Source organism: Lampris incognitus, chromosome 18, assembly GCF_029633865.1.
Source record: "Lampris incognitus isolate fLamInc1 chromosome 18, fLamInc1.hap2, whole genome shotgun sequence".
Classification (NCBI taxonomy): Eukaryota; Metazoa; Chordata; class Actinopteri; order Lampriformes; family Lampridae; genus Lampris; species Lampris incognitus.
This window is the reverse complement of record NC_079228.1, coordinates 38,051,503-38,076,950: the sequence shown is the minus strand read 5'-3', so window position 1 is coordinate 38,076,950 and position 25,448 is coordinate 38,051,503. Positions and strand designations below refer to the sequence as shown.

The following is a 25,448-nucleotide window of genomic DNA, read 5'->3' as shown; positions in this document are numbered from 1 at the left end:
GGCTGTGTCTGCAGGTGGGAAGCCAGATGTGGGTATGTGTCCTGGTCCCTACACTACCGCCTCCTCTGGTCGGTCGGGGCGCCTGTTCGGGGGGGAAGCAGAACTGGAGGGAATAGCGTGATCCTCCCATGCGCTGTCCCCCTGGTGAAACTCCTCACTGTCAGGTGAAAAGAAGCGGCTGGTGACTCCACGTGTATCGGAGGAGGCATCCCAGATAGCATCCGGATGTGGGCCACTTCAGGCAAGGATGCAGCACTGATGGCCTTCTTCTGGCTCTGACAAAATGGATGTGAGCCTGAAGTGGCCCACATGTATAGTAGCAAATATGGCTCAAATGTGCCAAATCAAATGTGGGCCTTTTTTGGCAAAGATGCGGTGCTCTGGGCAACATGTGATCTGGATGTGACCCTGAAGTGGCCCGTGTGGTAAATGGTGAATATGGCCCAAATAACACACAACAAATATGGCCACCTTTGGCAAATATGTGGCACATGTGGCATTGCTATGGCTTGATTCTGGCCCAGATCTGGCAAACAGGAGCGGACCGCCCAAGTGCCATCATTCCACGCGGTATGTGGGCCGGATGACGTGTCAGGTGTGGGACGGGTCCGGGCCACAGCAATTTTGCTATCTGGGATCTGGTAGTCTGCAGCCCTCCCCCGGATCAGCAGAGGGAGTGGCGCAGCGACCGGGAAGCCTCGGAAGAGTGGGGTAAATTGGCCGGATAAAATTGGGAAGAAAAAATAAAATCGGGCCAAAATCACGTCGAGTTCAAGATTTGTAGTTATGACGATTTAAATCTGATGACCGAGTTTGGACGGAAGTTCAATTCCCTTAACATATGAATGGGAATGATGATTTGTGACGTGCTGTTGTGTGTCCGTACAGAGACCTCGGCTCGGTCCTGAGCCTAAAATGCAAACTTCAAAAACATTATTTCAACTTTGGCCAAAAGAGCGGCTGCGGGCTTTAGGGGGTTTCACTTTCCACTTAGCAACAGAAGGGCTTTTCAAACTCCAAACATCCATGTAGCGCTGAAGGCTGTAAAACAGAGGGGGACAGAGACGCCTAAGTACCAGAGGTCTTTTGACATCACCGTGAAACATTTTTTGGTAAAACCGTGGTAAATTACAGTGTTACCGTGACAACAGTTGGTGTGGCGGGGGGGTTTGAGACTTTGTGTGTGTGTGTGCGCGTGCGCATTCGTCTTAACGTGTTGCAAGATGCGGTGGTATGTGAGGAATGAACAGGATTTCACACAACATCAGCAAGTCGCTGCCATGGTGGAATGCGACAAGCACGCACACACTGCAACGACACCAACAATCACACAAACATCAAAGAGGGTTGCATCGGTTCATCTGGATACAACGTTTCTAATCATGGTATCCAGATGAACCGATGCAACCTTCTTTGATGTTCTTACCCGGATTATTGAGCATCAGACAATAACACACACACACACACACACACATGCAAACCAGGCGACAATTACACAAACGTGCTAAAACAGCAACGGAGACAGAACGACACAAATACGCTCCGACAAACAAGCTCAGAATTACATCGACACAAAGACAACACACACACACATCCATCTTGTGCCATGTGACCACTGTAACAACAATACACAAGCAGAAGAGGGCAGTAAGAAAAAGAGATGGGGGGGCGGGATGGGGGGGTATGGGGGGGTGGAGTGTTTTCACTGAACGGTGGATAGAGAATGAAAGAAAATATAAGATGAGATCTTAAGGGTAGAACGAGTAGGATTTCCCTTAAAAAAAAAAAAATCCATCCATAGACTCTTGTGAAACTACTCCTTCTCGACTTATGAATTTTTTGATTTTGAGACGACAACCGAGACCAGCAGGGACGGCAGGTGACCAGTGAACAATACCATCTGGCTTCTTATTGGGGGTTTTTTTGTTGAGTGGTTGCTACAAGGGGGCCCTGTGATGGCCTGGTGGCCTGTCCAGGGTGTCTCCCCGCCTGCCGCCCAGTGACTGCTGGGATAGGCTCCAGCATCCCTTTGACCCTGAGTAGGATAGGTGGTTTGGATAATGGGTGGATCTATTGATCCCCATGGGGAAACTACGCTCTGCCTTTAACCCATCCCAGCTGTGTAGCGAGGAGCAGCGGGCAGCCGCCGTGCAGCACCCGGGGACCAACTCCAGTTCGTCTGGCCGTGCCTTGCTCAGGGGCACGGACAGGAGTATTAACCCTAACATGCGTGTCTTTTTGATGGCGGGGGGAAACCGGAGCACCTGGAGAAAACCCACCACAGACACGGGGAGAACGTGCAAACTTCACACAGAGGACGACCTGGGATGACCCCCCCCCCCAAGGTTGGACAACCCAAGGGTTCGAGCACAGGACCTTCTTACTGTGAGGCGACAGCGCTAACCACTGTGCCACCAAGAAGAGATCGTCCCTGGGTGGACTCGAACCACCAACCCTTCGGTTAACATCCAAACGTGCCACTGGACGTGTGTGGCGGTGTCTGTGAGACCCTGTCCTCTTGTCTGCATTTTCTTATCTTTCTTATTTTGCAGTGTACGGGACGTTTCTGGGCGTTAACCTTTGGACGGTGGGACTCTATAAAAATGTAGCAACCCGGCGCCAGATCGAGATCGTAACCACGCACCCAAGAGGAAGCTACAACAATGGCAGACACAGCACCGAAAAGATGCAAAAATAGCCATGCGAAACGCCAAGCGGACAAAGCTCGTTCCAAAATGAGAGCCAATCTTGGGTCGGCTTTCACCCACTGGTGAGAACTGAGTGACGCGGAGATGGCTTGTACACTGGGATGTCTCCTGGCAACTGTCGTCGGGGGGCGTGTCCTTCTGGTGATGTTAAACCGGGGGGAGGGGCTAACTTTGAATGTCGTGTTGTGTTCAACGTCGAGCCCAAAAACGAAACGGTGCGACACGGCCCACTTCGCTGTAGCCCGGGCTCATTTTGGAGGTGTGCGGGTCAGGTCGGGTTCAGGTGGTGAATTAACACATATTTTAGCGGGTTGGGCAATGCGGCTTGACTCTCATAACGGGTCGGGCGGGTTAAAAAAAATCCTGACCCGCGCATCACTAATGGGCCTGTCACCAGATCTGTGGTCAACGGGCCAGTATGATCGCCGGCCCATCGCCGGTCTGATCGCTGGCTTACGTGCTTGGCAGCCTAAAGGCACTACCCTGGGTCAAAATGAATGGGCGGACTTGGGTTTTTGACTCGATGCCCGATTCTGTCTGAAGGTGCCCTTAAGGGTTCTGACCTCACGCGACTCAAACCAGGGCTCAGAAGAAAGCCCGTCCGAACAGTTCGGAGCCACAAATAACAAATAATCATTTCAAACCCGTAATTCGTGAGGATGCCCGGTTCTCAAACCGAGGCGGTCGATTTTAAAAAGACCTCCGTGCTGGGATGTGACCGCGTGTATGCCTGCGACTTGTTTCGTGCTCCTAGACCTGGTTTGGTAGAGGGCACTTACGCTTGTTTCCTTCTGAAGTAAATCACCGCGCCGATGGCGAGGGCCAGAGCGATGATGATGCCGATGACGATCCCGGCAATGGCTCCGTCTGAAAGACCCTCGGCCAGCGCTCCCTCCTCTGTCAAATTCAGAGGTCGAAGGTTAGATTCTTTATGCAACACATTTCACACTCGAAGCATCAGTGTTTACAGAGATGAGCAGAATAAAAGACATAAACAAAGGCTTTAAAAAAAGTATGTCCAAAATAATATACACCTCAAAATACAATTGGACATTCTGCACAATTCCGGTGACTGTGGCTTTTACCGTTAGCAGCCCACCTCCACTACCCAGAACTGTGCCGTGTCGCTCTGTGCACAGCTCATTCCAGTAAAGCCCAGTTTGGATCTTGATGGGTTTCCGTGATATAGAGAGCGAACTTGGCCGAGTTCATCACCATGCTGCCCAACCGACGCCTTTTTTCCTCCCAAATTACATCCGGCCAATTACCCCACTCTTCCAAGCCGTCCTGGTCACTTCTCCACCCCCTCTGCTGATCCGGGGGAGGGCTGCAGACTACCACGTCTCCTCTGATACGCGTGGAGTCGCCAGCCACTTCTTTTCACCTGACAGTGAGGAGTTTCACCAGGGGGACATAGCACATGGGAGGATCACGCTACCCCCCCCAGTTCCCCCTCCCCCCTGAACAGGCACCCCGACCGACCAGAGGAGGCACTAGTGCAGCGACCAGGACATATACCCACATCCGGCTTCTCACCCGCAGACACGGCCAGTTGTGTCTGTAGGGATGCCCGTCCAAGCCGGAGGCGACACGGGGATTCGAACCGGCGATCCCCGTGTTGGTAGGCAACGGAATAGACCGCCACGCTACCCGAATGCAGCGCTTCCACATTTAGCTCTGTAGTATTCACACTATAATATGGGTAAGACTTGTTTAACTATGAGATGGTAACTAATATCCCCGCTGGGCGCTGAACAGTGCTTGATGGTGATTGGTTCATAATACATGCAGGTGGAGGTTGTCAGTCTGAGTATATGAAGTTTGACTTCCTGCAAGACAGTCAACCTGTATGCCTCCTGTATACCAAATAAATACCTTGATTTATAGCATGCTGCCATCTGGATTTGATATTGTACACACTGTACAAAACAAGATCAACTCTTTTTCTCGCCTACTGCCGCTTGTCCTAAACTCAAACTGTGTGTATATGGTCAACAACACAAGATGTTGCAGACCATGTAAGATCTCCTGGATGGGACGCAGGACAGATTTACACCAGTCCAGCGCCGATAAGCTTTATTCTGGGTCTAATCTGGCAAATTTAGGCTCAAATATCGACGTTGACGTGTGAAATGCCTCCGGACTGTGGTTACTACCACCACTCCCAGCTCAACTGTCTGAGAGTCAAGCTGAAAACAGCCCCTGGATAAAGCAATAGTCCACATCGAAGTGGAGGTCGCTCCCAAAATTTAGCCTGAATTTGGATGAAATAATTTTGTCGTATTTTACGTATATCACCAAGGCTTGATTTATGTATGAACTGACTTTACATTTCACTTGACATATATTTGCCTGGTTTACTTGACTTATAAAAGACTTTAGCAGATATAAGACAAAGACTCTCATTTGAAATTGAGCTCCTCGTTTTTTTTTTACATGGTAAAAAAAAAAAAAAAACACTAGCAAGAGTTGAAACTTAAATTTGTTTCCTGGTGTTCAAATCTAAGTGAATAAACTGACCTTTGACAGACAGCTTGAGGCTTTCCGAGCGGCTCAGGCCGGTGACGGCGTTGTGCGCCTCGCAGGTGTACGTCCCCGTGTGCTTGTAGATGGCCTTGTCGATGGCGAACACGGACGTCTTGACAGCGGAGGCGGTGCCGTTGAACTTCCAGGTGAACGTGGCCGCGGGGATGGAGATGGCCGAACATTGGATAGACACAGGGTCGTTGACCTCCACCGCATCCTCGCCTGTTACCGTGACTGATTCAGGACCGTCTGGAGACAGAGGCGGGAGAGTCCGGTTCAAGACCGACACATCTTTTATTTTTTTGGACCCCCCCCCCTTCCCCCCAATCGTACTTGGCCAATTACCCCACTCTTCCGAGCCGTCCCGGTCACTGCTCCACCCCCTCTGCTGATCCGGGGAGGGCTGCAGACTACCACATGCCTCCTCCCATACATGTGGAGTCGCCAGCCGCTTCTTTTCACCTGACAGTGAGGAGTTTCACCAGGGGGATGTAGCCCGTGGGAGGATCACGCTATTCCCCCCCGGTTCCCCCTCCTCCCCCCCGCGAACAGGTGCCCCGACCGACCAGAGGAGGCGCTAGTGCAGCGACCCAGACACATACCCACATCTGGCTTCTCACCTGCAGACACGGCCAAGTGTGTCTGTAAGGACGCCCAACACCAAGCTGGAGGTAACGCGGGGATTCAAACCGGCGATCCCCATGTTAGTAGGCAACGGAATAGACTGCCACACCACCCGGACGGCCCTACCCATCCTTTGTGACACTGTCAGCCCTGTCTTCTGTGCTTTCCTAAACACCACCTCAAGATGCCTGATCCCTGGGCGTCCGGGTAGTGTGGCGGTCTATTCCGTTGCCCCGTTACCAACACGGGGATGTCCGGTTCGAATCCCCGCGTTATCTCCAGCATGGTGTTGGGCGTCCCAACAGACCCAATTGGCCGTGTTTGCAGGTGGGAAGCCAGATGTGGGAGTGTGTCCTGGTCGCTGCACTGACGCCTCCTCTGGTCGGTCAGGGCGCCTGTTCAGGGTGGAGGGGGAACTGGGGGGAATAGCGTGATCCTCCCACACGCTACGTCTCCCTGGCGAAACTCCTCACTGTCAGGTGAAAAGAAGCGGCTGGTGACTCCACGTGTATGGGAGGAGACATGTGGTAGTCTGCAGCCCTCCCCCGGATCGGCAGAGAGGGCGGAGCAGCGACCGGGACGGCTCTAACGGCAAGCAGGAGTCATTATCAGGGACGTGTTGCTTAATTAATATCATCTTTTTTTTTTTCCAAACTACATTTACAAGATTTGATTTGATTTTATTCAAGATATGAGCGAAGAAATTTTCTTAAAATGACCTTCCAAGGATAGGACAATGTTTTAAGCCCACCATCATTAATGCCTCCAAATCTGCTATGACTGTACCACTATAGCTGATCTTTACAAGTACGTAAAGCTGACGGATTAGAGCCTATGTAATAACACCGTTAAGCGTGTAACATTTAGTAACTCAAGGAAGGTTGAATCAGTTCATCCGCACACAACGTTTACCGAGAGGAACGTCTCATCACTCATCTAATGCCCCTTTTCCACTGCATGGTACCGGCTCGGCTCAGCTCTACTCGCTTTTTTTGGTTTTCCGTTGAGCAAAAGTTAGGGACCGTACCTGGTACCAGGTACTTTTTTTGGTACCACCTCCCAAGTGAGCTGAGCTGATACTAAAAGGTGACATGAAAATACCAATCTAAATAAATAAATAAAATATAAATAAAGATATGTGTATACATTTATATCTATTTAAATATAAATAAAATCTTAAAAAAAAAAAAAAAAAACGAGTCAAAATGCCACAAATGACCAGCGGGGCTTCGCCGTGAGGGCATACTATCTGCAGTGGAAAACGAAATCCCAAAATCTCGAGCTGAGCCAGTACCACACAGTGGAGAGGGGGCATCAGTGACCTCTTCAGTCTCAACTGACTGCCGGTGCCCCACCCTTATAAACAATACAGCGGCATAACGACCGAAACCAACAACCGGCTTCATATGCAAACATGAGCGTGACCTTCAACTAGAGTCACAATGGCCATGTGTACTATTACCAGAGGGTTGGGGAATGTTTGCAATCACAGCATTGTAAGATGGTGACAGATGTACTCTTAGCCCCCCCCCCACCAGTTGGTCACGCCCATATTTGCATATAAATTTACCAACCACTCTTCTGCCGACGAGATTATCGAGTATAGATTATGACGAATTGATGACTTAATTGATTATGGCTAATGCCTATTGCAAACTGTTCTCTTCTCTAACATGTCTTTTCTCTCTCTCTGAATGATGTCTTCCCCTTTCTCTTTTTCTGTTTGTATGGTGTCATGTGAGTCTCTCTTGCATGCATGTGCAGTCGGTTCTCCTCCCAGGTCTCCGTGGTGATGGTGGCCGCCATTTGGATGCTGCCTGCCCTTCCACTCCTCACCTAAGTTTTTCTTATTACATGATGATGCTGGCCGCGTGGCTTGGGTCCTGGACTGCTCCGTTGGCACGTGGACACTGCTTGGCATCCTGTGCATCATGTTCTTCATAAATTTTATGTCCATTATAATTCTGTTATCCTCTTTCAATGTTGTATTATGTAAATTGCGTGAACACAACATCCATTGCACGCTGTCCGTCTTGGGAGAGAGATCCCTCCTCTGGTGCTCTCCCTGAGGTTTCTTCTTATTTTCTCTCCCTGTTAAAGGGGTTTTTAGGGAGTTTTTCCTTATCCGATGAGAGGGTCTAAGGACAGGATGTTGTGTTGCTGTTAAGCCCACTGAGGCAAATTTGTAATTTGTGATATTGGGCTATACAAATAAAATTGATTTGATTTGACTTGATGAAACCGGTCGTTGGTTTGGGTCGTTATGCCACTGTATTGTTTCTAAGGGTGGGACACCTCCAGTGAGGCCACTTAGATGATGATGAAACGTTTCTGTCAATACACATAGTATCCAGATGAACTGATTCAACCTTCTCTGATGTTCTTACCTGCATTGTTGAGCCTGCATCCAGACATGTTTAGTAGCATTTAGAATAGAACCAAGACCCTGTGATGTGTTGCTTTAATTGCTGTCCCCGCCAGATCTCTACCGTGGTCTGTTTATGAAATTAACCATACTGTAACCCCTGCGTCACCTCCCTCCTACACATTCCGCCCCACCCGTGTATCCCTCCCAAGGTTCAACCCAAACCTACACCCTTGCCATGACCTCTGTGATTTCACTATGACCCAATGAATTCTCCCAGCGGGTGAAACGCTGTGTGTTTAATGGAGGCACTACAGTAGAATCTTTATTTATCATGTTTAGGATGTGCCCACCTTTCAAAAAGAACTCTTAATGAGAGGGGGGGGGGTCAAAGGTCAGAGGGTTGTGATTAACTTGTGGAGGTCTCTCTGGCTTCAGAAGATGCCAACAGGATGAGAACAGGGAGCCAAGTTAAATCAATCAGATTTCCCCTTATCAACTCACAGTTGACCACCATCTTGTAGCTGGCGGTGTCCGTGTTCACAGCGTTGGACAGTTGACATGTGAACTCCCCGTTGTCCTCCTTCTCCACCGCCTTGATCATCACGACGCTCTGGTCCTCAGAGATCACTATGTGGTTGCTAGGAGACAGAGGCTTGTTGTCTTTCATCCACGCCTTTCTCACCACGGTGCCCTTCGCCGCCTGGCAAGTGAGGTTGGCTGCGTGGATTCCGGCGATGAGGGTGGCGGTGGGACCAGTGACTGTGGTGCCAGAGATGGCCTCTGGAGAGGGAGACAGAGAGACAGAGCGAGAAAGAATGAGTGTATGTGAGAGAGACAAACAGACAGAAGAACAGACAGACAGGAAGTGATGAACAGACCGACAGCCATTAGGAGAGAGAGAGACATAAAGACAGGGTGAGAGAGTGAGACAGACAGACAGACAGACAGACAGACAGACAGACAGACATTAGCAGAGGATGAGGAAGCAGGTTTAGGAAGTAGAACAGAACATTAAAGAAAATAGACCCCACAGTCTATCATCAGTATCAGTTCTTTGACAAATCAGATCTCAGACTTTCACACACGGTCTGCCTGTGTCTGTCTGTCTTTCTCTCTGTCTGTCTGCCTGTGTCTGTCTCTCTATCTGTCTGACTATCTGTGTCTGTCTGTCTGTCCATCTGTCTGTCCGTCTGTCTATCTCTGTCTGTCTGTCCATCTGTGTCTGTCTGTGCTTGTCCGTCTGTTTGTCTGTCGCTCTGTCTGTGTGTGTCTGTGTTTCTGTCTGTCTCTCCTATCAGACTAACACAGGAAAATCCCCCCTGTGACCTCAGGGTGTTCTGAAAGAGCATCCTCCCACCGAGCAGGTTTTGGATACACAAACACACACACACAAACACACACACACACACACACACACACACACACACACACACACACACAGAGTTTGTAAACTGCTGCCAAATGCAAAACACCCCCACAAAAAGAAAAAGGGAACAAATACATTCCAGGGCAGTAACGACACACCGCAGGACACACTCTCTGTTTCTGCGTCTCCACACCTTGACGGAGGGACGGTATAGAGACCGTCATACATTTGCTATGCAGGTTTTTATGACCTAGACTTTGACTAACGTGTGCGACATTCAGCGGCCTCGTGTCCTCGGGGTACCTGGACAACAACACGGGCTTCACTTCGCTTGTTCTGCACGAGTCGGTGATCCACTCGCCGCAGCCGGCCTTCACGCACACCCCGTAAGGCGACTGTGTGTGTGCGCCCGATTCTGCTGGCAGACAAGTGTTACCTGGTACCTGGTGCACATGGAAACTGGATTTCTCTCTCTCTTCAACACAGACCATCACCAACTCGCTTCTTTTGATAGTTGGAGGTAAAAATTGTCTCGCTAGTTTCCATTTTGTCCCCGTCTACGTGTCTGTGATATGATCTGAGCCTCCACCTGTTTGACTCGCACTTTCTTACTGTTATAATGAGCGTGCTACACTTATATCATATTTAGTTAAATCTTCATCTTCATCTTCAGCTGCTTCTCCGGGGTCGGGCCGTGGTGGCAGCAAGCTAAGTAGGGCACTCCAGACGTCCCTCTCCCCAGCAGCGCCCTCCAGCTCCTCCTGGGGGATCCCAAGGTGTTCCCAGGCCAGACTGGACATGTAGTCCCTCCACAATGATATTGTCCCTGTCCACAATGGGACAATATCTGAATTTCACCCTAATACAATAACATAAAAAAATGACAACTGGGGTGTCTGCGTAGCGTAGCAGTCTATTCCGTTGCCTACCAACACAGGGATCGCTGGATCAAATCCCCGTGTTACCTCCGGCTTGGTCGGGCGTCCCTACAGACACAATTGGCTGTGTCTGCAGGTGGTGAGACGGATGTGGGTTATGTGTCCTGGCAGCTGCACTAGCGCCTCCTCTGGTCAGTCGGGGGTGCCTGTTCAGGGGAGAGGGGGAACTGGGGGGAATAGCGTGATCCTCCCACGTGCTACAGCCCCCTGGCGAAACTCCTCAGTGTCAGGTGAGAAGAAGCGGCTGGTGACTCCACGTGTATGGGAGGAGGCATGTGGTAGTCTGCAGCCCTCCCCGGATCGGCAGAGGGGGTGGAGCAGAGACCAGGACGTCTCGGAAGAGTGGGGTAATTGGCCAGATACAGTTGGGGACAAAAAGGGGGGGGGATACCCCCAGATAAATAAAATATCGAATTAATGCCAGTCTTCGCACTGTAGTACGCTGTACACTGCATTTATATTTGAGATATTTCTGTTTAGAGACTGGTTTCCATATCAGGAATAGAGATAATCTACATTTACCATTTATTTGTTATCAATGTGGCCAAACCTCTGACCCCTTAGGAGGGCTTGGCCGTTGGGAATGTATTACCTCTGATTGGCAGAGCTGAAACTACGGCTACAGAAATTTGCATACCCAAACCGCCACCCGGGTAGACATTAATAGATAAATGGACAGAATCAGCGGCCAAAGCACCGCCAACTGAAACCTGGTCGGCGAGCACAGATCCTCACCAGTGACAGTGACCCGGGCCACTGAAGACGAGGCGTAGCGCTGCGTCTTGGCGTTGAAGGCTTTGCACGAGTAGTTCCCACTCTGCTTCTCGCCGACATTGCTCAGAACCAGCTTCGGCCCCGTCTCCTTCAGCATCAAGTCTCTGTTGTACCACTGGAACGAGGCCGGCGGGCTGGACCGGGCCGAGCAGGACATAGTGATGTTGGAGCCCTTCCTGACCACCTCGGCAGAAGGCGTGGCTGTCATGGCAATGTCCTCTGGTCCATCTGTGATAGGAACAGCATGGGGAGAAAAGAGTTAAGGTCCACACCACTGTTTTCAGGATGCAAGACCAGCTGCCCACCGGCACCAACACAGTTCATCTAGTCTTACTCGTCACACGCAGTTCTGCTGGTGACGCAATCTGGACTGGCGCTTTGTTTGGTTTTGTTTTTGTTAAGTGAAAATCGCCCCCCTCCCCCCCGCCCCTTTTTCCCCCCAATTGTACCCGGCCAATTACCCTACTCTTCCGAGGCGTCCCGGTCGCTGCTCCACCCCCTCTGCCGATCCGGGGAGGGCTGCAGACTACCGCATGCCTCCTCCGATACATGTGGAGTCGCCAGCCGCTTTTTTTCACCTGACAGGAGTTTCACCAGGGGCATGTAGTGTGTGGGAGGATCATGCTATTCCCACCAGTCCCCTCCCCCTCAACCCAAACAGGCGCCCCGACAGACCAGAGGAGGCGCTAGTGCAGCGACCAGGACACACACCCACATCCGGCTTCCCACCCACAGACACAGCCAATTGTGTCCGTAGGGATGCCCGACCAAGCCGCAGGTAACAAGGGGATTCGAACCGACGATCCCCATGTTGGTAGGCACCTGAATAGACCGCTACGCCACCCAGATGCCCCCCCTCTAACTCTACGCCACAGGGGTCGTTTTAACACCCGCCAACAGGAAGTAGAGTGACCTCACGTCTTCTGACTGCTGCACGTGCCACATCTTTCTACGCCTCATGTCACACAACTTGAACCGCCATAAATGTGCTACACAAATACACTTGCCCTTCCTAACGTACCACGTACACCTCTGGAAATAACGTCTCTGCAGCCTGTTTCTGCCACGGCTACTTCTGTTCACGTCTCTAATATACAATGTCGCTGATATACGATGTCTCTAATACAAGATGTCTCTAATATAAGATGTCGCTAAGATAAGATAAAGTGTCTCTAACATAAGATGTCCCTTATATGTCTCTCATATAAGATGTCTCTAATAAGATATCTCTCATATAAGATGTCTCTAAGATGTCTCTCATATAAGATGTCTCTAAGATGTCTCTCATACAAGATGTCTCTAATATAAGATGTCGCTAAGATACGATAAAGTGTCTCTAACATAAGATGTCCCTAATATGTCTCTCATATAAGATGTCTCTCATATAAGATATCTCTCATATAAGATGTCTCTAAGATGTCTCTCATATAAGATATCTCTCATATAAGATGTCTCTCATACAAGATGTCTCTAATATAAGATGTCGCTAAGATAAGATAAAGTGTCTCTAACATAAGATGTCCCTTATATGTCTCTCATATAAGATGTCTCTAATAAGATATCTCTAAGATGTCTCTCATATAAGAGATCTCTCATATAAGATGTCTCTAAGATGTCTCTCATATAAGATGTCTCTAAGATGTCTCTTATACAAGATGTCTCTAATATAAGATGTCGCTAAGATAAGATAAAGTGTCTCTAACATAAGATGTCCCTAATATGTCTCTCATATAAGATGTCTCTAATAAGATATCTCTCATATAAGATGTCTCTAAGATGTCTCTCATATAAGATGTCTCTAAGATGTCTCTCATATAAGATGTCTCTAAGATGTCTCTCATACAAGATGTCTCTAATATAAGATGTCTCTAATATAAGATAAAGTGTCTCTAACATAAGATGTCCCAAATATGTCTCTCATATAAGATGTCTCTAATAAGATATCTCTCATATAGGATGTCTCGAAGATGTCTCTCATATAAGATATCTCTCATATAAGATGTCTCTAAGATGTCTCTCATATAAGAGATCTCTCATATAAGATGTCTCTAAGATGTCTCTCATACAAGATGTCTCTAATATAAGATGTCGCCAAGATAAGATAAAGTGTCTCTAACATAAGATGTCCCTAATATGTCTCTCATATAAGATGTCTCTAATAAGATATCTCTCATATAAGATGTCTCTAAGATATCTCTCATATAAGATATCTCTCATATAAGATGTCTCTAAGATGTCTCTCATATAAGATGTCTCTAAGATGTCTCTGATACAAGATGTCTCTAATATAAGATGTCGCTAAGATAAGATAAAGTGTCTCTAACATAAGATGTCCCTAATATGTCTCTCATATAAGATTTCTCTAGTAAGATATCTCTCATATAAGATGTCTCTAAGATGTCTCTTATATAAGATATCTCTCATATAAGATGTCTCTAAGATGTCTCTCATATAAGATATCTCTCATATAAGATGTCTCTAATATAAGATGAGATGTCTCTAATATAAGATGTCTCTCATATAAGCTCGTGACCAGATGAAAGCCATACAGGCTAGCTGGGGTGTGCTGATGAATGCTGGGCGACTGAGGCATGAGGGCACCTCGTCCTTTTCACAGCTGGCTCGTAGCGCCTGTGGGAGCACCGTCTCTATGGAGACGTTCACAACATTCTGTTTAAATAGGTAATACTGTTTATCCACCTGCAGTCCTGATGGAGGGGGGGGTTACCCAGATAGGAGACACTCACCGCTGGTACTATCTGGTACTATTTGGCGCTATTTGGTATATTGAGGAATTTTCTGTCATACTGAGGGGGATACAGGAGTCTTTATTGATTTATGTATGCTCTTTTTATAGATATGTGTCTCAGGACAGTCGATGCCACACCATCAAGCCTGATTCCTCACCGGTTTCACATATCTTTGATGGAGAGTGGTGGACATCGGTGTAAAATCCCAGGTGAGTCACCGGATTTTGAGGTTTTAATGTATTTTGAGGGGGTGGGTGAGGAATGAAACTGAAAGGCATTTCAGCAGGAAGCTCAGCGACCGAAAGCCCATCAGTGGCGTGAGTGGGTCATCGTAACGACTCCTTCAGACTACACGGTAATCCTGTCTATCTGGCGTGCTAGTAACTGACGAGTAAACAGTCCTGAAAACAGCTGACTTGATCCACGATGTCTGTTTATGTTTCTACTGACACAACAGAAGAACACAAGGTTAGTGTCCTATGGATAAGATAAGTCATGACGCTACAACCAAGACATCTTTCCTTATCCCTTGACCATGTCTGCACATCTGCTGAGATTAGTGCAGACAGACGCCACCACTGGACGCCCTGTTCCTGATCAAAGAACTGTGAGAAATGTAGACAAATACAGATATACAGGATACACAAGTCTGTGTTTGGAGCACTGGATACTTAAGCCAGGAAAGTAAAGGTCACTTAGCCAATTACCCCACTCTTCCGAGCCATCCCGGTCTCTGCTCCACCCCCTCTGCCGATCCGGGGAGGGCTGCAGACCACCACATGCCTCCTCCCATACACGTGGAGTCGCCAGCCGCTTCTTTTCACCTGACAGTGAGGAGTTTCACCAGGGGGGATGTAGCGCATGGGAGGATCACGCTATTCCCCCCAGTTCCCCCTCCCCCCCCCCCGAACAGGCGCCCCGACCCACCAGAGGAGGCGCTAGTGCAGCGGCCAGGACACACACCCGCATCCGGCTTCCCACCCGCAGACATGTGTCTGTAGGGACGCCCGACCAAGCCGGAGGTAACACGGGGATTCGAACCGGGATCCGCGTGTTGGTAGGCAACGGCATATACACGCCCCAAAGATCACTTCATTCATCATAAAGATTGCTTCATCACTAAAGCTAGGCTTTCTTCCAGTACAACCACACATGTAGATCTGGTCTGCCTGGGAGTTGCTCCATTCACCTGAAAGCTCAACATTCACTGGTGTTATGGACGTCATTTGACGTAAGAACAACACAACAATCCTGTTATGTAAATTTTGATTCTTACAGAAACACGCCAGTCACTTTGATTTATGCTACTTTCCATTCAGCTTCGGGAATCTGAATATCCAGCACCCTCCTGGTGAGGGATGTTGGACTATCTGTGATTGCACCAACAACTCAAATTGCTCTGGATAGAAACATCCCTAAGATGCTTAAAATGTACATGGTGGGGCGTCCGGGTAGCATAGCAGTCTATTCCGTTGCCTACCAACACGGGGATCGCCGGTTCGAATCCCCGTGCTACCTCCGGCTTAGTCAGGCGTCCCTACAGACACAACTGGCCGTGTCTGCGGGTGGGGAGCCGGATGTGGGTATGTGTCCTAATCACTGCACTGGCGCCTCCCCTGGTCGGTCGGGGGAACTGGGGGGAACAGCATGATCCTCCCTCGTGCTACGTCCCCCTGGTGAAATTCCTCACTGTCAGGTGAAAAGAAGCGGCTGGTGACTCCACATGTATCGGAGGAGGCATGTGGTAGTCTGCAGCCCTCCCTGGATCAGCAGAGGGGGTGGAGCAGAGACCGGGACGGTTCAGACAGCATCCCTCCCCCCCAAAAAAACTTACATGGTGGGTCCAACCAATATTTTCCTTTGTCATATAGTAAGTCTAAAGGCCTATTCTATATACATATATATATAACTTTGTTAAAAGAAACACAACGGTAGGGAAGGTGCTCAACAAATAAGGAGCAAAATAATCCAGTGAGTCAAGTATATAGTGTGTAGCGAATTCAGAGGGCAGCCGGGAACCGCCTCAGCTGGAACCCAAACCTGGGTCGCCTGCACCACGGGCGACAGCGCTAACCAGTCAACTAAAGGGTCCGACCTGTTAGCCAACCGGCTTGTGAGTCTAGTCATCCGTGATCGTTACACTTATACATAAGTTGTGTTTATTTCCTCCTTTATCGTTCTTGTCTCACGAAAACTCTAAGCCATATCACGTGAGTGTAAGTTCTTAGTCTGTTCATGGTAGTGTTGTGTGTATTTGCACGTGCCATGAATGAGTGTTCTTGATATGTGTGTGTGTATGTGTGTCTTGTGGCTATGACTGATTCATTGTACTTGTGTAACAAGGGTGTTTATGGGATGCATTGTTGTCAGGTGCGGTGCTGAACTGTGTCTCCGTCTCTTGCCATGTCTGGAGTTATTGATATATGCAAGTTGTGTGTACCGCACTGCTGTGACTGTTTCCTGCAGCATGCTGCCTGGAGAATGCCACTTCTTAAGCCCCTGGAGAGTTTTAGGCAATTCTCCTTCACGTTCTCTTGAATTTATACACACACACACACACACACACACACACACACACACACACACACACACACACACACACACACACACACACACACACACACAATTTAGACTAAATTGTTGTAAAACACTAAATTATTTAGTACGGCTGATTCACCTGACCTACATGTCTTTGGACTGTGGGAAGAAACCGGAGCACCCGGAGGAGGAGGGTGTGTTGGCCCTTTGATGGCCCGGCAGCCTGTCGAGGGTGTGTCCCCGCCTGCTGCTGGGATAGGCTCCAGCGTCCCCGCAACGCTCAGAGCAGGATAAGCCGTTTGGATAATGGATGGATGGATGATTTTTTAAAACATTTGTTCATATGAGTAAATAAAGAGACGAAACGAAATGAAAGACGTGACGGTTTTTCAGTGCGTAGAGCCAGACGGCAGCCCTATGAGTTCATCATACCGTATGACCGATTCACCATAAAAAAAACAACCTGTGACTGAACCAGTGGAACCAGCTAGTTCATGATTAACGAGGGGAAACGGTGATGTCAGTCAGAGGTCAGCATGATCCTGTGATGTCCTGAAGCTTAGTCATGTAGAGGAGTGGAACCGCAGACCATTGTGTGCTCAGCAGAGCTCGATTAGAGTGTGAGAGAGAGGACCCGTTCACACCTGGTATTAACATGTGACTTGGGTGAAACGATCACAAGCTCTAAATACAGGTGTGAATGCACCCAATGCGTCAGCAATGCGTCTTGAGATCCGATCACTCGGGCCACATCCGGAGGTGGGCTGGGACACTGGGACACATGTGTCCACATCGTATTTGAAGTGTGAACGCCCATGTGTCCCAGGCCACATCGAGGGACCGCCTAGTCAACAGATGTCCTCTGCCTACGCAGACTAACCAACGCCTCCTCGGGTTTAGTTTAGTTTTTACCTCATCTGTAATTTATGACACACATCAGAGCCCTCACCTACCCGCACATCCAAGTCCAACTTCAGGTTCAAGTTCATTTCTCTGCCGCAGCGCAGAGCTCAACCCTCTCAAACCTGCTGGAATAACTACATAATCTGATCCCGAACCAACGTGATCGGGCCGAGCCTGACAGGGTTCAGGTTGAGAATTACAAACTCTAATGTTCAGACATTTACATTTTCCCACGTAATGAGTTTTAACAATGAGTTTCAACTTTTGCTGTGTATTTCGAGCACAAAATGAAAGAAGAGGAACAGTCAGAGAACACTTCTAATTCACTCAGTTCATGTTCCTCATCAGGTTATTTGTCTCTATCTGGCGCCACATGTAGCATCTGCTGCATCCGTGACAGTGTAATAATGTAAAACTATTTACCCACAGAAGACTATTCCTTAAATGTAATATATCAGGTCAGGGGTCTGAGCTTTCAGACAGAATAATAATAATATCAGAATGATAACGTTTATTTACACAACACTTTTTACAAACCTGGTGTCCTTCACAACAAAGTGGAATTGAAACAAAAGTAAAGAAGTGTATTTGGGATATGGGGTGATTTATTTTATTTCTTTAAGATTCTGTATGACAACCTAATTTGACCGTAATAACTTACAGATGTGAAATACGTCATACTAATTGACGGCACATTAAAATGAGGCTTGGGTGAGCTAGGATGTCTCATTTTGTTAAAGAGAGACTGACATGCCCTTTCTGAACACATTTTTCAACATTGGAAGTTTGAATCACAACCCGAAAATAGGTGTGGTTTTATGAATTCAAAGCTATTGGTTACTGTCTTCCTGGGTGGTCGCGTGGGTGTGGCTCGGTGTTCGCATGGGTGGGGCACGGCACCGCTCGTCACTTGCCGTAGAAAAAAATGAGAAATTCAGTGGCGCGAGGATTTGAATCACTGAGCTAACTAAGCAGCTAGCTAACTAGCTTATTTGCAAGGCATAGCTAGTGGTAGCTACTGTACAGAGACACTTGTAACACTTGTATCCAGGGACCACGCATTTCACATGCGACCATGGCATGGTGGTAGACCTACGGCACGGCAGTGCAATACAACTTGGCGAACAATATGTTCGATGATACAAATAACTGTAGATGATAGATAGATACATACATAGATAGATAGATGGATGGATAGATAGATAGACAGTGGTGGATCTAGAGATTTTTTCCTGGGGTGGCAAAGGGGTGGCAAGACTGTGTCCCAGAGGTGGCAGCTGCCACCCCTTGCCACCCCGTAGATCCGCGCCTGTGAGGGGGAGGGGGATTCTAAATCGGCAACTTCTGTTTGAGATGAGTTTGGTGCGGGTCTCATTGACCTTCACCATGCATGTACATAAAATATACTTTAAAAACACATTATCTGATTTATAAATGGGGTGGCAACAGGGGTGGCAAGACTGTGTCCCAGAGGTGGCACCTGCCACCCCTTGCCACCCCGTAGATCCACGCCTGTAGATAGATATATAGATAGATAGCAATACGTCGTAGCAAGATCGATAATAAAGTCTCAGCAAAATAGCACAAACTCAAGCCAAGTACCTAGCAGGAGGGGGTGAAGAACAGCTTCTCTGTGGTTTTATAGCATCTCGCTACAGACACACCCTATATGCCCTGGTATCACCGTATCCACCGGCACAATTTGTCATTGGACACCATATACAGTCAATCACAGATCTCTCTCGAGTGGCTGCAGACATGCTGCTTTGGCCACTGAATTTCTCCGTGGTCACATTCCAACACAAAACATAACCTATCAATAGGAATTTTCAGATTTTGATGTCAGTACCACTTTAAATGTCTGTTGCTTCAACTCATCTCTCCTCATGTTTCTGTGCTTGTTTACATGTTTATTTACGTGACTGTGACATGTGCTACGGGGAGGGCTCGAGATGAAGGTGAACACAGTTTAAGGTGATTAACACAGGCTTTATTTAATAAAGACTTTCGATCGTTCACTCACACGGGCCGGTGCGCTGCCCTCCCACTAGCCCCGCCCCCTCTCTCCGCTTGCGGCCGAGGCTGAGCCACACCCCCTACCACAGTAATGTATGTGTTTATTTGCATATAGAGTGGGGAAGTGAGATCCGATCACAAGTGGTTACTCGAGAAGCATGTTTAGACGTATTCTAATGCCAGGCGTGAACTGACCTACGGCGAGCTGTCCACTTGTGATTGGATCAACCAAGACGCATGTTAACACCAGGTGTGAACAGCCTCTATGAGATTAGACTTGGCTGCTACCTCAAGTAACCCTGAGGTATTACTAAGTGAAGAGGTTTGAAAGCACTTGAACCTTAACAATGGAAGCGGAGCTCCACAGCCTCCCCTCCACACATGCAAATGCCTCTAATCCTTCCTTGGGCTCTATACACCTCCACACAGAAGTCATCAAAGTACAATTTCCAGCAAAAATTATAAATGACTCTGTGAGGGGCTCCTGAAGAACAGTCCAGAGACACTATGTGCTGACTATCTGAAAAATGGAAATAAATCAAATCTCATTTCCCACACCAACAATCCCCAGGCGTGGCATGCTGCAATAAGATCACTGCACCTCCATTAAGAAAGAGGGTTTTAGCGAATGACCTGTGAGAGCACTGTCCAGCCCCCCACCCCCACAGGAGACAGCTGAACAACAGGATCTAGACAACAGTCCCATCCAATCAACAACAACACCAAGTCAAGAGCCACAAATCCAACAGTCCCCTCCTCCAACCAACCCCACTACCAGACCTCCAGAAAGTAACCTGACACAAAATCCACAAATTGTGCTCCTCATAGACTCAAATGGGAGGTACGTGGAAGAGAAAAAAACTTTCCCTAAACCACAGAGTTGATAAGCTCGAGTACTGGAATACCAGTCATGCCATGGAGCTGCTGATGGAGGACCACCTGGAGTCCCCCAGCCACATCATCACTCACACCGGCTCAAATGACCTGAGAACGCAGAGAGAAGAGGTGGCAAAGTCTGACAAGGGAGTAACAGAAAAATCCTCCTCCACATTCCCCTACGCAAACGTGGTCATCTCTACCCTGCTAACCAGATGGGAACTTCACACCCCCCCGTTCATCCTAAGGTTAAATGCACAAATATCCGGACAGCAAGCAATGAATTCCCCCCAGTTCCCCCTCCCCTGAACAGGCGTCATGACCGACCAGAGGAGGCGCTAGTGCAGCGACCAGGACACATACCCACACCTGGCTTCCCACCCGCAGACACGGCCAACTGTGTCTGTAGGGACGCCCGGCCAAGCCGGAGGTAACAGGGGGATTCGAACCGCCTTCCCAATGTTGGTAGTCAACGGAATAGATCGATACCCGGATGCCTCGATGCATTCTTTTTAAAGATGTCGTTTCTATTTATTGATTCATCTATGTTTTTATCAGCCTTTCACGTGGGTGTTCAAACTGTTCGATGGGTGCTCGAACACTGCAGCACCCACAGGATCTGCACCTGTGGAAACAGCCTGAAAACCCATGATGGGAAGCAGCTAGCTACCAACAGCCGTTGCACAATGCAATAGTAAACAGCGCTAGAGAGGGCGCTGTTTCTAAGCATCATCAACTCAAGACAAGCGCATCATCGGTTAAAGAGTCCAAGAGGGTAGCCCTGTTGTCATGGAAATGCAAATCCCAGCCATGCTGGGCTGACGCACCAAGTCAAACCGAGTCAAGCCAACCCAGAACATGTGTATGGAAAAGTGGCTTGACACACGTCAGACCACAGCAATACACAGTCTACATGAGCAGATCAACATCCAACCACCAAGTATCAAAGCCAAACAAACTACATACTATTAAAGAAGTCTACAAATGGAAGGAAAGTGGTTAAGAAACCTACCAAAATGCTATTAGGCAACAACAAGTACAACTTTGAGACCAGTTTCTGAAAAGAAAAAAAAAACCTTTTGCAACAGTGAAGGTGTAAGCAGGGCAGTAGAAAGCCTTTATAATGTATTGGACCTTTCAGACTCTTCATCAAACCTAAAGCCCTCAAACAGAAGTGCCAAAAAAGCGAAGAACAATGACAAATGGTTTGACAACCAATGTAAAAACCTCAGAAAACAAATAAGGAACCTATCAAACCAAAAAACACAGACACGACCAGAGCACACGTCTTCACCACGGTGAAGCGTTTACACAGTATAAAAGCACAGTAAGGAAAAAAATGGACCAACATGTTAGAAATCAGCTACATGGGGGCATCTGGGTAGCGTAGCGGACCATTCCGTTGGCTGCCAACACGGGGGTCGCCAGTTCAAATCCCCGTGTTACCTCCGGCTTGGTCAGGCATCCCTACAGACACAATTGGCTGTGTCTGTGGGTGGGAAGCCAGATGTGGAAATGTGTCCTGGTCGCTGCACTAGTGCCTCCTCTGGTCGGTTGGGGCGCCTGTTCGGGAGGGAGGGGGGACAGCATGATCTTCCCATGCGCTATGTCCCCCTGGTGAAACTCCTCACTGTCAGGTGAAAAGAAGCACCTGGCGACTCCACATGTATCAGAGGAGGCATGTGGTAGTCTGCAGCCCTCCCCGGATCAGCAGAGGGGGTGGAGCAGCGACCGGGACGGCTTGGCTTGGAAGAGTGGGGTAATTGGCCGGATACAATTGGGGAGAAAAGTGGGGGGGGATTTTTCAAATGAGAGCATTTAAATTTTATATTCATCTTAAAATGAGTGACCCTGACACGCTTCATAACAAAACTCTCAGAACCTACAGAAAGTCTCTAGAGAGGAGCCCCCTCTGCCAACTGGTTCTGGGACTCTGCTCGCAACCACAAGCAGAGCCCCCAGACAGAAACCCCATTGGCCTAAACCAAATTATAAGAAAACAAAAAGAAAACTATTTTGACACATTGGAAATAATCAACCAAAACCAAAACAAACTGGAATGCTATTTGGCTAAACAGACGATGCACGGTGGCAGAATATGTGAGCCCTGTGACTGGTCCAACAGGAAGGAGATCCCCGACCAAGTACAGACTCAGTGAGCACATGTTCACTGTGGAGAGAGGCCGCCACAGGCAGAGCTGGCTCCCAGACAAGGCAGACTGCCGCCATCAGAGACATACTATATACTAACCAGACTACAAACACTCAGATTTTGAATACGTGACTTAACAACAGAAAACTTCCATATCTGCTGGGTGAAATACAGCAATATACAAACCCAGCAGCAAGATTCGTGAGCTGTTGTGGCCAGAAAAGGGCGGTAAAATGAATACAACCACCCGAAGGCAGTCAATCATCCGTCATCATCTGTCAATCATCGGTGCTTTCCCGCACTGACCATCAGCAGTGTACTGTTCTCTGTACAAAAACATACTGTACATACGCACATAACAGATTCCTGTATATACATTCCTTAAGAGATTTTGTAAGTGTTTACACAGTTCTTGGTATTTATATTTTTAACCACAATATTCACATTTTACTCATTTTATTTTAAGCTGTCTGTACTTACAAATCACAATTCTTCCGTTTGTATTTTTAAGTTAAATTTACATGTTTCATTTTATATTTGACCACAATGCTGTAATGTGACACCTTCTGTTTACACATTTCTTCATTCTAGTAGAACTCTACTTATTGTATGTACACTTCATTCTAGTAGAACTCTACTTATTGTATGTACACTTTATTCTAGTAGAACTCTACTCATTGTATGTACACTTCATTCTAGTATAACACTACTTATTGTATGTACACTTTATTCTAGTAGAACTCTACTTATTGTATGTACACTTTATTCTAGTATAACTCTACTTATTGTATGTACACTTTATTCTAGTAGAACTCTACTTATTGTATGTACACTTCATTCTAGTAGAACTCTACTTATTGTATGTACACTTCATTCTAGTATAACTCTACTTATTGTATGTACACTTCATTCTAGTAGAACTCTACTTATTGTATGTACACTTTATTCTAGTAGAACTCTACTTATTGTATGTACACTTCATTCTAGTAGAACTCTACTTATTGTATGTACACTTCATTCTAGTAGAACTCTACTTATTGTATGTACACTTCATTCTAGTAGAACTCTACTTATTGTATGTACACTTTATTCTAGTAGAACTCTACTTATTGTATGTACACTTTATTCTAGTAGAACTCTACTTATTGTATGTACACTTCATTCTAGTATAACTCTACTTATTGTATGTACACTTTATTCTAGTAGAACTCTACTTATTGTATGTACACTTCATTCTAGTAGAACTCTGCTTATTGTATGTACACTTCATTCTAGTAGAACTCTACTTATTGTATGTACACTTCATTCTAGTAGAACTCTACTTATTGTATGTACACTTCATTCTAGTAGAACTCTACTTACTGTATGTACATGTTTTGTTTTACTTCACACTTGCTTTGGATATGTAAATGTGTTTCCCATGCCAATAAAGCCTTTTATAATGATTTTTATGATATGAATTTGAAAGAGAGACAGAGGGAGAGAAACACACAGACAGACAGAGAGACAGAGAGAGAGACAGAGAGAGAGACACACACACACACAGAGGGACAGAGACAGCGAGAGAGAGACAGAGACAAGAGAGACAGAAAGAGAGAGAGTGAGAGAGACACACACAGACAGAGAGAGACAGAGACAGAGAGACAGAGAAAGAGCGACAGAGAGAGACAGAGGGACAGACAGAGAGAGACAGAGGGACAGACAAGAGAGAGAGAGAGAGAGAGAAAGCCCCTTTGCCACCAACACACACTCACTGTCTAAACGGCAAATTGGTACTGTCAGACAAAGTCAGGCCACTGTAATGGGTAACAGGACGGAAGAATGAACTCCATCTATCCATCTATCTATCTATTCACTGGCCTCCATCTGTTTATAGCAGGGGATTTTTTAGCTTTAACAGAGTGGAAGAGTGAATTGATGGGGGAGCAGGAAGCAGGCCGACATGCTACACACTAAACTGGTTCAGCCACCAACACAGCCACCTTATAGACTTTTTAACAGGTTTCGAGGGTATGTACGTGTAAACAAAGTCAACAAACACACAAATGGCCACGTATATTCTCAATTCAGGTACAAAGAAGTAAACAAGCCAACTAAAGTGCGGTGGCTGTTCCTTTTCTTGGCGCCTGGACAGACGCGGTGTGCGGCGGAGCGAGCGCCGTTGTTATCCAGCGGGTGTGGAGCTCGTTCAGAAAACGACCTCAGCTTTAAGCGGTGAACCCCAGTAGACCAACATCCTAATGATGACACTTCCTGTGTGGCTTAACAACAACTGCCAGACTAACCGACCGTCCAGTTACCAGGAAGGAGGGATGAATGACTACAACTGTAAATCTCATAAGGCCCTCACAAAGTCTTCACTTTAAAGTGTGATTGCAGGGGTTTGTGTGTGTCCACGTGTGCTTTAGTGGGAGTGTGAAACGATAACATATCGATCATCTTGTCAGAAACAAAGAACGTCTTTTCTCTGTCGCCCCCCCCCCAAAAAACCAGAAAGGCTCTGACAGCTGCAGTACTCACAGCTGACCGATAAGTTGAAGGGGGCGCTAGTCTCCATCTCCAGCTTGTTGGTGGCTTTGCAGTAGATGGGGCCCAGTAGATCTGTTCGGAGCACAGCGGCCACAGTCAGATTACTGGCTGTGTCTTCCTGCAATTCAAAACAATAAAATCCATTTAGAAAAGTATATACTGATGAGTCCAGACGATTATTTTCATGATGGAAGGAAATCTGCCCCGTTTCACTAAGTTCCTAACCCAAGTACACAACAGTACAATATTACAAATACTGAACTTAAAAAAAAGGAACGGATGAATGAAATTGGAAAAAATAAGAGTCAATCCTTCCATTCCTCACTCAACCAAGTCCTTACCCTCCCCTCACACACCCCCATCCACCCCTCCATCCACTT

At 47.4% G+C, this 25,448-nt stretch overlaps 1 protein-coding gene across 1 annotated transcript in view; it reads right to left on the bottom strand.

Moving 5' to 3' along the window:
- Window positions 1-25,448, bottom strand: part of si:ch211-264f5.6 (carcinoembryonic antigen-related cell adhesion molecule 20) — a 65,537-nt gene that overhangs the window by 18,716 nt on the left and 21,373 nt on the right. The window contains exons 5-9 of the mRNA XM_056298204.1: window positions 25,060-25,186; window positions 11,266-11,532; window positions 8,728-9,006; window positions 5,229-5,483; window positions 3,488-3,605 (exon numbers count right to left, since the gene is read on the bottom strand). Of these exons, the coding sequence (XP_056154179.1) occupies window positions 3,488-3,605; window positions 5,229-5,483; window positions 8,728-9,006; window positions 11,266-11,532; window positions 25,060-25,186 (1,046 nt within the window). The remainder of the gene's footprint in view (window positions 1-3,487; window positions 3,606-5,228; window positions 5,484-8,727; window positions 9,007-11,265; window positions 11,533-25,059; window positions 25,187-25,448) is intronic.